The sequence below is a fragment of the Prinia subflava genome, chromosome 1 (assembly GCF_021018805.1).
Source record: "Prinia subflava isolate CZ2003 ecotype Zambia chromosome 1, Cam_Psub_1.2, whole genome shotgun sequence".
Taxonomy (NCBI): Eukaryota; Metazoa; Chordata; class Aves; order Passeriformes; family Cisticolidae; genus Prinia; species Prinia subflava.
In genome coordinates, this window is record NC_086247.1 from 99,845,408 (window position 1) to 99,859,636 (window position 14,229).

A 14,229-nucleotide genomic window follows, 5' to 3' on the forward strand; every position below is an offset into this window, starting at 1 on the left:
TTTCATGTTACTGAAAAGCCATTTGCACAAAACTGTGGCTGCACATGAGGATGTAGACAGAAAGTCATCCTTGTTTCACTTCTTTGCAAAATCTATTCAGTTTCTAGATGCAGAACCCTGAAGGATAGGAGCACCTCTTTGTCAAGCCTGTGGCCTTCTTAGCATCCCAGCTCCCACGCTGGCTGCAGAGATTTGTATGAAAGGTCTACAATTGAAATCCAATGTCTGAAAGTCCATTTAAAGTCTTTTAGTGGGATGAGATGGGCAATGGGTCAGTGTTTTTGAGAGGAGTCCTTAGGCATGAGGGCAGCAAGACCTCATGAACCTATCTTTGATTTCTTTATTCCTCCTGAGGTAGGAATATTGTTTCCTTTTCCTAAAATCTTACAAAACTGTAGCCCAGCCCTCTGGCAGAGGTCCTGGAGCTGAGTACCTGGGCAGAGACTTGCTGTATTCCAGAAATAATTGCTAAATATAGCAAAGTTCATGTAAAACTAGTCACATTTAGCTACCCCTTCAGTTAATCAAATTGCATAGAGCATCCTAACTTCAGCAAATAATTATTTGGGGGAAGATTCTGCACTCTGATTGCAAAGAGAGCAACTCCTTTACAAGACCTTTCTTCACATCAGAAAAATTATTAAAGTACAATGAGAAAGTGATAAGAACTCTATTAACTACATTGTTCCATGTTCCTTGGGTTTATTACTTTTACTTGTCATTCTAGTAATCCTTTCTGTATGATTTTGCTTTTTTTTCTTTAACATGTTTCTTAATTTCAAAAAAAGTTTCCTTACTTTTTGTTTTTAATTTCTCTTTCTTTTATTTCCTGTCTTTTTTTTTTCCTTTATGTTGTTGTCTTCATTATATCTTTTCCCTTTTCTCTCATCATCACCCTTTCATCCCTAACCAGCAACAAGTGCTAATTATTTTGGAGACAAAACATAACAGTTATTTCCAAATAAAAAATATTTTAAAATAAGTTCTGTCTAAGAAAGGACTCTAAGATTCATCTCGAATCTTCCTGTCCCTTCTGTATGATTTCCTTGTATTGTTCAATCCTATTTGTATTCTCTTTTGTCTTCTTTGTTTTCTCTTGATTCAATTCTACATCTTTATTCCTCCCTTTTTTCCATTTCATTTTCCTCTTCTGAAATGCATCCCTCTGCTAATTTCTTTCACTTTTCCACCATATGCTTTCTTTATGGAAATCACTGGTTTCCCCTCGTGCCCTGAGACTTGTGTCTCCATGAAGTTCCTTTCTTCCTCCCAAATTCATTTTACTGTCATCTGTTACTATCAAATTAAAATGGCTCCCATAAACAAATTATTCTTCTTTTTTTTCCCCTGAGCTCCACTCCATTTTCCATTATCAATGTTTTGTCCTGCCTTTCTTACCCAATTTACTTTTCATTGGACCTCCTCAGGCAGCTATTTCTCCTTCTGTTTGACTGGGGAAATCATACCTCTGTAATCTCTCCCATGGCAGAACTCTGTGCAACAGAAATTTGGGGTTTCCTTCAGGGTGCACTGATGTCTCTGTAGCAGCTCTTTCCCTTAACTATTAAAATCACAGCATATTTTCACTCAATAACAAACTCACACAGGATTTTCAGAAGAATTCAAAAGTGGGTGAAGTATTCCCTTCAACAGGAAAAAACAGATTTCAGTGCAGGAGAGCCTGTGGATTTTATTTCTTCCACACTGCTCATTTATCTTCACCATCCACCAGGACAGCTGGTGGAATTTTAGCTGTCTTCCATTTTGTTATATGTGCCCATATCCTCTGAAATGGCCCCAGACAACCCTATGACCTTTCTCCAGCATGCAGTGGTTTCATAGGCAGCCACTGTTTTATCATGCAATAATGTAAACTTGGAGCCTTGAAATCCTTGACTGTAGATCCCAAATACGCAATGGGTTTGGTATTCTCTATTTTCCTGTTGGCAAGGGGTGGCCTTCCCTGGGATATCCACTTAATTGAAAAAGAACCAGTTTATTTACTGTCTTCAATAAGCTAGTGAAGTGCACTATATGTTCAACTGTTCTGAAAGCCCAGAACTTGTTAAAACAAAGTCCATAATCTATTTGAATATGTTTATGTATGTGCATATTTAGACTACACAGTCTAGACTAGTACAGTCTAGACTACACAGACTGTACTGATGGCACTTTAATGCATATCACAGTAAAACAGTAATACAGTAAGACCAATGATGGTCTTCATAGCACTATTTTTGTTTTAGGGAGGTGACAGAAGACAAGATCTGTGGATTTCAAAGGGCCTTGAATCACACCCAAAGTAGAAGGGGTTCCAATTTCACACAAATGCTATTTTCACCAGAGTTCAAGATAAAACATTTAAATGTTTCAGTCCATCTGTTACTACTTTCCTTTTGCCAAAGAGTCTATGAAAGAATGAAGCCTTTTTCTCAACAGATATTCCACTGTATACTGCATTCTACTCACACATTACTGAAGGGCAGCACAGGTTTTTTCTCATCTCTAGGAGAGTTCAGCCTAATATTTCCCTCATCCAAGTGCAGCAGGCAGGAATGGTCTTTCTATGATGCTCACTGTTGCAACAGTGCCAGATCATTCTAGATCTGGCAGAACTTGGCAGAATTTCTCTACAATTTCTTTACAATGAGTTTTATCACTTCCCTTTTCATTCCTAACAGGAGTTGGGGAGGATTACGGGTGCCAGGTGCCATGGTTCACTACTTTGAAAGTTTTCTGGGAAAACCTGAATTGTCCTTTGTTACGTTCCAAACAGCCTTAGTCAGAGGCCTTAAAGTAACAGAAGGTGAGGAGGTCACCATTTTAGTGTACTTTATTCAGGGCAATTTTTGAGGCCAATATAATTTATGATATTTAGTACAGAGATCTTAAGGGCAGATAAGTCTGCAGCTCCTTTCTGTGTCTCTGAAATTCAGAACTACCAGATCTGCTAGATAGACTATATTGCATAAGCAGGAAAATTTCATACTTCTAAAGGCAATTGGTTTACAAACCTCAGTGGCCACTGTCCCAGCATTTACTCCTAAAGCAAATATGCACCCTAGCTCTAACTGGATGAGGGTGTGGGTGTCCAGGTGACCACGTGTACAGCAGTGAGAGGAGCAGAGATGGTTCTGATTGGGGAGTATCATTGAAACAAGGTTCAGCCTATGTACATGTTTATTTGTATGCATAGTTCATGTGGTCCCTGGTTGCATACACAAGATTTTAAAAAAAAATTATTGCCGTTTGTGCTTCTTACACTCAAGCAATAGAGTAAATTTATATATCAGAAACCCCTTTTCCCTCTATTATTGGACAAAAAGATTTTTTCATGGGATGTTTCCATCACAAGAAAATTTTGCACTAGGCTTATAAACCCATGAAAATAAAAGCTTTACTACTGTAATGCTGGTAAGCCCTCACTAGAGCTATACTAGCAAGAGACATTCATATAGGGTTCAGAATGGAAACGTAGTCTAGCACTGTCCTTGGACAACTGCTTGCATTTACAGACATTCAGGGGTTATTGTGCTGCAAACTTATCACCTTGGAGTCTGAGGAATGAGGTGAAGAACAATAAAGATGTCTCACTGGGAGAATGGCTTCACTACATGCAGGATTGCACAACACTTTGAAATCTTCTACCATCCCAGTCCCATGCTGTCTCTGACTTGGCAAACACTTTCATTTAGTCAGGGATCAGTAGCTTTGGGGGGTGGGGGAAGTTCCATTCTCCAGCTGTTGTGTCATTTCCCTTGATAAGTCCTAAATTGACTGAGTTATCCAGCTCCAAAGGAGCTTTTCTGTGGTAGACATGCTTTATTATGTGCCCTTTCGGGGACAAAGGCTTCTGTGTCAGTAAACTGCTATAGAGAGAAAGGACAGATTTATTCTCACAGCATCATAAGCATTATCTTCTGAGGGGCTAATGTAAAAGTAAAAAAACTGTGCAGCATTACCATCCAAAACCAGTGTTGCTGCTCCTTGATTATCGACCTGATGGGAGGCAGAATAAAAAGCTTGAAAGGCTGCTTCTCAGAAGGGTGCATTTTAAAAGACAATTTTTAAATTAAGGAGATTTTAAAGGCAGAATTTTTTTAGGCTTGTTCCTTTGCTGGGTTATTTTGGACATTCATGTGGCAGTTTAGGTTGGTTATTCTGTAAAAGGGAAGAAATAGTTGTGAATCTCCTTATTCAGCATTAACTTTAGATAAAGTGCAAAGACTTGATTTCAGGTTAGAAATTTTTACAGATATATATATATATATCCCTCCCCACAGACTGGGAATAAATATATTAACACCAACCATAACACTATGTGATTGAAAGAGAAAACAGGGAACACAACTCCTCAATGCAGAGAAGACTTTGCAAGGCATAAATGGCAGTGAGGAGCCCAGGCACACCTTCCCTCTGAGGTGAGCTGGCCTTTGTCAGGAGTTCAGCAAAAAAAATCTTGCACCTGCAGACAACTGCAGCCCAGTCAGCATCTTAGCAATCTGAACACACCTGACAAGGCAAGTCTGTTTCTGTTTGGGGAAGAAGAGAAAGGAGTCAGGATTAAAAAAATTGAACTTGGAAGTCTTCACAATGCAAAATGGCTGTAAGCCGGTCCCACTGATGCGTGATGCAAAGAACTGACATGATTTTAAAATATCTCAACAGATCCTCAGACAGCCACTGGAGAGGTGGATGGGGTAAATCTGGAAGAAATACGAGAATTTGCCAAAGCTTTTAAAATCCGGCGCCTGTCCCTGGGCCTGACACAGACTCAAGTGGGCCAAGCCCTAAGCGCCACCGAAGGCCCAGCCTATAGCCAGTCTGCCATCTGCAGGTAACAATTTACATCATAAACTCCTCTCTTTGTCCTTAATAAGGATCCAGCTTATTGTGAGAAGCATGCTTGTGTTTCAGTCTCATAACTTTATAAAGTGTATTGTTTTACCTGATATTTAAATTAGACAATAATGTTGTTATCTAACATATAAATTGTTCTTATTGTGTATCTTTAGAGTGATTTTCATCTCTTTTTTTTTTCCTCCTTTTCTAAACTAGTGAGAAACAATGTTCCTGGCATAGCAACTTAATTCTGTAGATAAGTTGGGGATCCTGCTGATGCTGGATAAGCACCAGCTGACCCTCTTCATACTGTGCCATTTTCTACAGATAGGGTTACTGAACAAATATTTCATGGCTGCATCCCTGCTAAGTTAAAACCTGTATTACTGTGGTTAGCACTTCACATAGAGGATATTAATGATGATTTACCTAGGCAACACAGAAGGGAAAAAAATAGCCTTCCTGCTATCTTGCAAACCAGCAGCTATTCATCTTTTATCACTCAAATATTTACTGAAAAAACCAGACAAACCCACACATGCAAAGCAGAAGCAGAAATCTGGCCTAATCATAAGAATTAATAATACAGTCTTGATAGAGTTAAAGTAGAAGCAAACACCTTATATGCATGTATGTGTGTTACAGTAATCTCATGTTTATGCATGAGTTAACAAACACACTTAGGTAACAGCTTTTTCCTCTTGGGCAATGCCTTATAGTCCTTCTCCATCAGTGAAAGCCAAGAAACCAACTCTAAGCTTATTTAAGTGGATTTTGTTCTTGGTGATCCATGAAATGCTCTGTCTTTTTATCTGCTCTTTATACTTTTAATGTATTCCCCATAGAATGGAAGTGTACTTTTCCTGCAGTTAAAGACTAAGGTTATAAATAACATCAGTATGGGGTAGTGTGCTTGCAGCTCACATTTTGCTCAATGATTTTCCATAAAACCCATTGATTGTTGTTAAATACAAAAAGCTCCATAGGATCCTCTCACTTCTATGGTCTCCCCTACTGTTTTTTCTTATAAGATACCTCCCTGTAGAAAATAACCTTTATTCAGTCTATACAAGGATACTACTGCTGAGAAATTTGTTTCAAGACTTGTATGGTGTTATACCAAACATGTCCTGCAGTAACAACACTAACAAACAATGCCAGTGATATGAATGCTATTACTCTCTCTTGCTGAGGATTAATTTTGATTTTGTTTTGTTTTGGTTTGGTTTTTGTTTGTTTGTTTTTGTGGGTTTTTGGGGTTTTTGGTTTTTGTTTTTGTTTGTTTGTTTGTTGTTTGTTTGTTTTTTATTTATTTCTTTGTGGTCAGTTGGTAAAGAGTGCCTAAAATGGGTGGAGATTTTAGTAATTGACAATTTTTTGTAGTATTAAGTTGCTGTTTATCATGCTATACTTTAAAGGGACGCATTGTGGTTTCCTTTACTTTTGCCTAGTTTGCTGTCTTCTTATTTCTTCCATCTGCTTCACACTTAGAGAAAGCTCTGGGGATGGTGAGATCTTTTACAGAGGGCTCCTTGGAGGCACAAGTTGCTCAGAACATGAGATTGGGTGCAAGAGCTTGCCCCAAATACTTGCAAGGTTACAGTTTTTTTCATTTCCTTTTCCTGCCTCAGGTGGACACCATTTTGGGGTGCAATCACACGCTATGACTATATTTTTTTTAAGCTGCTTGAGTGGCAGCATGGGTTCCTCAGAAATAGTAGATTTAACTTTTTTTTCAGATGCAACAAGGAGTTTCAGTATGAACTCCAGGTCAATGGAAGGGGCAATAAGGGAAGAAATTTGAACAACCAACTTGAAAAGAAAAATAGAATCTCCTGGTGGCCTATGCAGGTCATATGAGCCATATACCACCTTGACATGTTCTGCATGCAAATAGCAGCATTTTATTTAACTTGAGACAATGCATTCTAAAATATATCTTTCAGCCTGAAATATCACTGGACACCAAGGAATGACACCTTGCAGTCAATACCACATTAAGATGTCAGGCACTAGTTACAAATTCTTTGGAGTATTATTATCTGAAATTATTGTTTGTCTTATTCTTTGTTTGTGAGAAGTGCTTTGTTTCTTGCTGGAATATTTTTTGCTGCCTCCACATGCTGAATGGAGACACTAAAAATGGTCAGCTCCAGCCACCAAGTTTCTTTGCATAAAGGGATTGATCCAGTTCCTCTCATCTCCAGAGCACTCTGTGATTAGTGGTGGTGGTGCTGCTTCAGCACCACCTGGGCTGGAGAGCACAGCAGCGACATCCAGTAATTGTTGCCTTTCTGCAGCATTAAATACCACAACATACAGAGTGGACAGAGCAAAGTGGGAAAACACAAATGGATGGCACCAAAAGACTTGGGTTAAGACTTTTTTAATGTGTAGCAAAAGACAATAAACTCAGTAAATGAAAGAAACAAATACTTATAAGACTTGAAAAAAGAACTCTGCTCTTCTGCTTGTTTTTGAAAGGATTAAAGTTTTGTGTGGCTGCTTTTCCAGATGTTTTATAATACTTGTAAAATCTGGTTTGGCAAAAGACTTCTGATGGCAAAATGATATATAGAAGACCTCATTTACAGGAAATGATATCATTCTGGTACAGTTTGCAGAAATCCCACAATAAACTCAGTTTGGTGCCACAGCATATTAGTAGACTGTTATGCTGGGTTTCATCTGGAAAACATGAGTCTGTCTTTGCACATTGTGGGGACAGCAAGATAATTGCAAAGTGTCCAGCTGTTTCAGCTGAACACCACCTTGGCTATGGGAATATCTTTTCTAACCCAAAAAAGGGATATAGCATTAACTTACAAACAGTGAAAATTGCTGAAAAATGGAAAGAAAGGCTGATATTCAGGGGCTAGTATTTGCCACTGGTTTTTATTATTAAAGCTGTGGTATTTGAATAACATGGTATGGGAGGGATAACAAAAGGATTAAGCACAAAAAAAAGATGATAAAAGCAGTGCCTTTGATATCATTTCCTGCAATTAGACTTAGTCTCAAGGGTTTTGAAGATCATCAGATATATCGAAATGTGATTCTTATTTAACCTGTATTATTTAGTATACTAGTAGAATTTTGTTGTAGTGCTCATTCTGTGTTAGCTTAAATCTCTAGCTATATATCTATATCTATGTATAGATATACCTATCTGACAGTTTTCATAATCTACTGTAAATTACCTCTGCCAGTCAATTAGTCAGGCAGGCAGGAAGTCCCACCCTGGCAGAGCATCAGTGTAAGACTCTTCTTTCTCAATTTTCCCTCAGACACACCATCCTGAGAAGCCACTTTTTCCTACCACAGGAAGCCCAAGAGAACACTATAGCTAGCAGTCTGACAGCCAAACTGAACCCTGGCCTTTTGTATCCTGCCAGGTTTGAAAAGCTGGACATCACCCCTAAAAGTGCCCAGAAGATAAAGCCGGTGCTTGAGCGGTGGATGGCTGAGGCTGAGGCCCGCCATCGAGCAGGGATGCAGAACCTTACCGAGTTTATTGGGAGCGAACCATCCAAAAAGCGCAAGAGGCGTACCTCATTCACGCCACAGGCCCTTGAAATCTTGAATGCCCACTTTGAGAAGAACACGCACCCCTCTGGGCAGGAAATGACAGAGATTGCAGAGAAACTGAACTATGACCGGGAAGTAGTTAGAGTTTGGTTCTGCAATAAGAGGCAAGCACTGAAGAACACAATTAAACGTTTGAAACAACACGAGCCCGCAACGGCAGTTCCTATGGAGCCTTTAACAGACTCTCTGGAAGAAAACTCCTAAAAGCAAAACAAAACAAAGCCAAATCACACAGAAAAAAAAACCCCACCAACTGAAATGTGTCCATTTGAACTCTGTGAAAATACCTATTCATCACCCTTGTAAGTAAAAGACTGAGAAAACTACAAGAAGGACAGAACAGTTTATAAATGTCCGTGGGTTTTCCTATTTAAAAAAAACAAAACAAAACAAAACTAAAAAAGAAATACACAACACTTAGAGTGTGTGAGGTAGAATTAGTTCCCCAAAAAAAGAAAAAGACAGTTTTTTTAATGGACTTAAAGTAAACCAAATAACTGCTTAATTTTTTTCTGTATATTATGAAAATATGAACACATTTTAAGGAAAAACAAAACAAACAACAAAAAAAATATTAAAAAAAGAAAGAAAAAAGAAAAAACTTTTATCTGTTTAAAAGAGAATACAAGCCTGCCACCTGGAGGAGTGATTGTAGCCTTTCAGGTATCAAGTGCTTATTCACTATGAAAACTATTAACCAAAGTCAGAAACATGACATTGCAAACTAGATTGTTAGTCTACTCTTTTATGAGTGCAAAATTGTGTTATGAATTTTTACATTTGTATTTTGCAAAGAGGAATACAGGATTAATTTCTCTCATCCTTGTTTGTACCCCCTGCAGGTGTGTACAAAGCCATTCCGTAGTAGTCACCTCATTTTCTTTTATTTTAGTTAACAGTTTTGCAATCTCCTAATGTTTGGGTGCCAAAAATAATCACTTTTTATTGTGAATTGTGGGATTTAGTATTTCTCCTCTAAGGGTGTATGTCTTGGTTTGCATTTCTTTTTCTGGTTTTTTTTTCCTGATTCTATTTGCTGCCTCCTCCTTCCAGATCATTCTCCACCCCTTCCCCAAGCTCTCCAAACTCAGTATGGTTTGAAGAATTTTAAAAAGTGAAATCTGAACACTTTTATATGCTGAAATGCAATGAGGACAAAGAAGGAGTAGGACTATGTCTGATGGACTGTCAAGCCCACACTGAACATTGTGCTTTTTGTCAAATGTGTAGCTTGAGATTTCTCTGTCCTTTGGCCGTGAACCTGGAGAGGTTACCAAAACTCATTTTGTAGTATAAATATAAACTGCACACTTGGTACAGTACTGCATCTATATTATGGTTCCTTTTGAAGCAATTTCTCTCCAAAGCCTGCTAGCCAAAGAAATTTCTTGAGGTTCTGATGAAAACAAATGGACAGACTGAGAAGTGGTGAGGATGTTTTGATCATTACATCACTATGGACAATTTTGATGGTAGTGCTCTGTTCCTTCTGGCTTTTTTTTATGTCACATTGATGCTTGCCCTGTTGGCTTCTTTAGTAGGAGGATGTGCTTCTGCAGGTATCTGCTGTGGCCACTGGCTAGACTAAGCAATTGGGACATAGGGAAAACCACTGAGTGTCCCTTGTTAATATAAGGTGGGTCACCTGCAATACGATTCAGGTGAACTGATTTTTCTTTAACAACAGTTTATCTCTGTGGCTTCCTTTCTGATTGGACAAGCATCTGCTAAAATACTGTGGTCATTGGATCTACAAGCATACCAAGGCTCAGAGGCAGAGAAAGGCATTGCAGGTTCTTGATAGGGTGTGGTCTGACCTGTGAAAGTCCTCTGCAATCTTCATCCTCTGCTCAGTTATGCTCAAGCCTTTGGGATTCAGCCCATTGTTAGGGTAGAAGCTGCATGTTGATCAGGTCTTCCCAAAAAATAATGTCAGATAATTGGTTCAGCTCATTGTAGAGATGGTTAAATTTTGCTGGTATTGCATTCCTTAACCTCAGAATGGTTGTGCTGGATTTTTGGTGGTCTACCTAGGATGTGGAAGGAAGTTCCTGAAGTGCTGGAGTCTTCAAATAACACCTCTCTTACTAAAGAGTTTTCAAAAACTCCAGGCTATATCCAAAACTTAGTGCATTCGTTGATTTCACTAGGCTTTGAATCTGGCCCTCAGTATTTTATTAATGGGATTTGCCTTGTAAAGTAGGGTATTTATTGCATGGTTGGTGGAGCTTTAAGATTTCAGAGACCTTCATCTGGGCCAGAAGCTGCTTCTAAATGTGAGCACTCTCAAAGGTCAGTGTTGGAGCACACCGAGGATCCAGTACTCCAGGATGGCTCATGTCCAGCAGACGCATTTTAGACTTTAAGCTTCACCAGGGTATGCTTAAGGATGTTTTCAGTCTTGCTTTTATGAGGAGGAGGGTGACAATTGTTATTGACTACTTTTCAGCTGCTGATATATAAATAACTGCTGGGGGGAAAAACAGCTCAGCAACCACAGGCAAATTGTGAGGGACAAAATAGATCTAAGCTGAGCATGTAAATTAGAGAGTCTCACAGCAACATGTGCCCCTCTGGGTTTTCTTTTTACCCTCTCTCTCCACAGATACCTTAGTCCTCAGAAATATCTATGTTGTCCATACCAAACAGCCCTACAGTTGTCACCGCTGTTCAATGTACATAACCGTCAGACCACCATCCAGAAGCCAACAGGAAAGCAAGGATGCACAAATCATATTTGGAAGCAGTCACTCCTGAAATCCTACCCATGTCTCCAGAACACTCCTAATTGCCCAGTCATTAATGCCACACACACAATTATATGTTCAGTCATCCTTAAGGCCATACCCTCCCCTACTCCATCCCCACCATCAACAGCCTGGGAACAAAACCATCTACCATTCTTTGCCTCAGAACTAAATTTCCAATTCTCCCAGGGACTGCTCTAAATTCTGTGAAGAAAAATCCCCCAAGAAAAAAAGTTAACTAAACACTGTATGAAAGATACTAAATGTTTAAAAATATGCTGGCAGCAGTTGCATAAGTTCTTTTCTGTTCCAAAGTACATATTGGAAGGATATAACTAGGACAGTGAAAATGTAAAGTAAACATAAATTGCCAGCATGGAAGAAAAAAAATGTTCATCCCACAGTCTTAAAATCATTCATATGCAGTGATTTTTTTTACAGTTTTCTAACTTTGTATTATGTTTTGTAAATGATTTATAAAGTGTTGTAATGCTTCTCATATTAATTTTTTTATACACAAATTTTTGCTATGAGGCATAAATGGTGCCTGAACAGATTCTTAGGAAGATAAATTATGTGTGAGTCATACATCTTTGGGAGGGCCATAAATATTCTGTTTTGTTTTGTTACTGGCAACATTTCTGGTTCCCATTTGTAAACAACTGTCATGTATTGATAACATTTGAATACCTTTTAATTTTGCATGTGACTAAAAGATAGATTGCTACCAGCAAATGAAACAAAAGTCTCTTCAGTCATACGTAAAGGTTTAATGGTTTTCCACTTTGTTGATAATTGATTTTTTAATATATATATATATATATATATAATATTATTTGAATAATGAAGTAAGGGTTCACTTACTCTTCTGATTTTGTCTTTTTATGTTTTTCACTAAAAAGCTATTTTGGACAGTTGAAGAAATCGAATGCATTCAAATGGTTCCAATTTCTTTACATTATTACTGAAAAAAAGAAAAAAAGCCAAAAAAAAAAAAAAAAAAAAAAAAAAAGGAGGAAAAAAATAAAAAAGAGAGAGAACAAGGAAGCAAAAAGGAGCTAGGAAGGAACAAGTAGAGGCGTATCAAAGAACTCAAGCTATAACCAAAAAGAAATATGTAAAATGCCTTTGCTCGTCTTCTCAATGCTGGACCAAAGCTCAATGTATGTAGGTATATGCACATTGTATAGATATGGCTAAATGTTGCTGACAATCTCGCAATACTAAACTGTTACTATTTAAGAAAAAATACAAAAATAAAACTGTTCATCAGTGTTTTACCTCAGCACTCTACTTGTACCCAGTTATTGACCAACATTTAAATAAGAAGATAGGAGATGAAATTGATTTCCATGTCAATGTTTGACTGTAAAATCTGTTTGGAAAACATTTTGTAATGAGCTTTTTGTCACGTGGTTTGCTTGTTTCCAACTTGAGACTATGTGGGGCACATTTGTTTATTTATTGTTACAAAGTGATATTATTACTATTATTATTATTAATTATTATTATTACTATTAATTTTTTTTTGTCCTATGTGCTATAATCTACAGAGTGGTCACCAGGGTCACTTATGAAGCACTGCAAAGAGATCTGTTTTTCCATGCATGGAGCATGCAGAGGGAAAGATGGCAGTACAAAATGAACTGTATTGTGTTGTTAAAAGATATGAATAAATAAAAAAGGAGTGGATATGGTGGACTTGTGACCAAGAAAACAAACTGGATATTTAAAAGCTCCTTACTACTCTGACTTTGAAACCAAAGCTGATTTATCTGCACAGGTTGCTTAACATGGAAAAAATAAAAAAACTGACAAAAACTGTACTTAATCTAGAGCAATATCTGTATGGTCAGTAAAGCTGCACTTTGTGTATTTCTTAACAGCTTCAGATCTGTCACTTTTAATTTGTACCATAAAAAATAAAGAATTGTTTGACATGAAAAATAAGCTCTTTTCATGTGTTTGTCTTAAATCTCATGCATTATTCACATTATCCAAGCTCATGTAATTTCACATCAGTTCAATACAAAAATAGTTAAATGCTTGAAAAAACAAAGAGAGAAAATCCTTTTGCACAGTGGAGTATAACTTTATCTGCAAAACTAAACACTGTTTCTGTATCCAGAGTGGGTGCATGCATTGGCCATATCTTATTTTCTCTACAGGTATTGCAGACTAGAGGATCTCCCTCAGGAGTTCTCTGGAAACCACCCCCCCCAGGTGAGTGTGTGTTGTCCCCCAGGCCAAATGGAGCAAAGTACAGATGGACATGAAGGCCAGTGTATCCCCTCATGCTTCTATCCACAGTCCCATAACAAAGCCTTGGTAAGTGATAGGAGTGTGTTAGAGAGGCTGGGTCAGCCATTTAAATTATTTCTCTTGCATTTTTGCAGAGCTTATGGGGTTCATTAGTCAATTCTTTCTGTAATTATGATATGAGGTCACAGAAATGCCTGTTTTTCAGGCCACTTCTCTTGAGTCATATTGAGTTTTGTCAAAATACAGGATTCTCAAATATCAGCATATTTGAGAAATTATTTAGTTGTATTATAAAGAGGTTTTTTGGAAAAAAACAGCCTTAAAATAAAATAAAATAAAGCTCTGACAATGAAATAAAAGCTCTGACAATCTCAGAATATTGTGTTTAAGCCTTGGGAACAAAATTTTTACAAATACTTTTTTCTTTAATTTTGTTTAATAATATTGTTTCACTTTTCCAATATCAAGTGTTAAATAATCAAAACAAAGTATTTATTTGCATAGAAAAACAGAGAGCATTTGGAATATTTATTTATTGTGATTTTTTTTCCAGATCAGAATTTCCCTTTTACATGCAATTTTTCTCTATTTTATGAGGTATACAAGAAAGAGAACAAAAAACGTAGCTTTTTTTTTCAGACATAATGATAGAAGCTTCATAAACAAGGCAAAGATTGCATCAGATCCTCTAGGCATCCTGTCTCCATCCCATGGTCTTACAGCCACTTCAAGCACGTCATTCATCTACTTACACAATACAACATTGTGGAGAATGACCCTTTGTGCTTTT

At 37.6% G+C, this 14,229-nt stretch overlaps 1 protein-coding gene across 2 annotated transcripts in view; it reads left to right on the top strand.

The window, feature by feature from the left end:
- POU6F2 (POU class 6 homeobox 2) overlaps positions 1-11,949 on the top strand; it is a 323,217-nt gene extending 311,268 nt beyond the window's left edge. Inside the window, exons 9-10 of one of the 2 annotated variants that reach the window (XM_063405148.1) lie at positions 4,669-4,837; positions 8,130-11,949. In XM_063405148.1, coding sequence (XP_063261218.1) covers positions 4,669-4,837; positions 8,130-8,634 — 674 coding nt within the window. In that variant the 3' untranslated portion in view covers positions 8,635-11,949. The remainder of the gene's footprint in view (positions 1-4,668; positions 4,838-8,129) is intronic. The other variant, XM_063405140.1, reaches the window with a different exon arrangement.
- Positions 11,950-14,229: the final 2,280 nt, after the last annotated feature.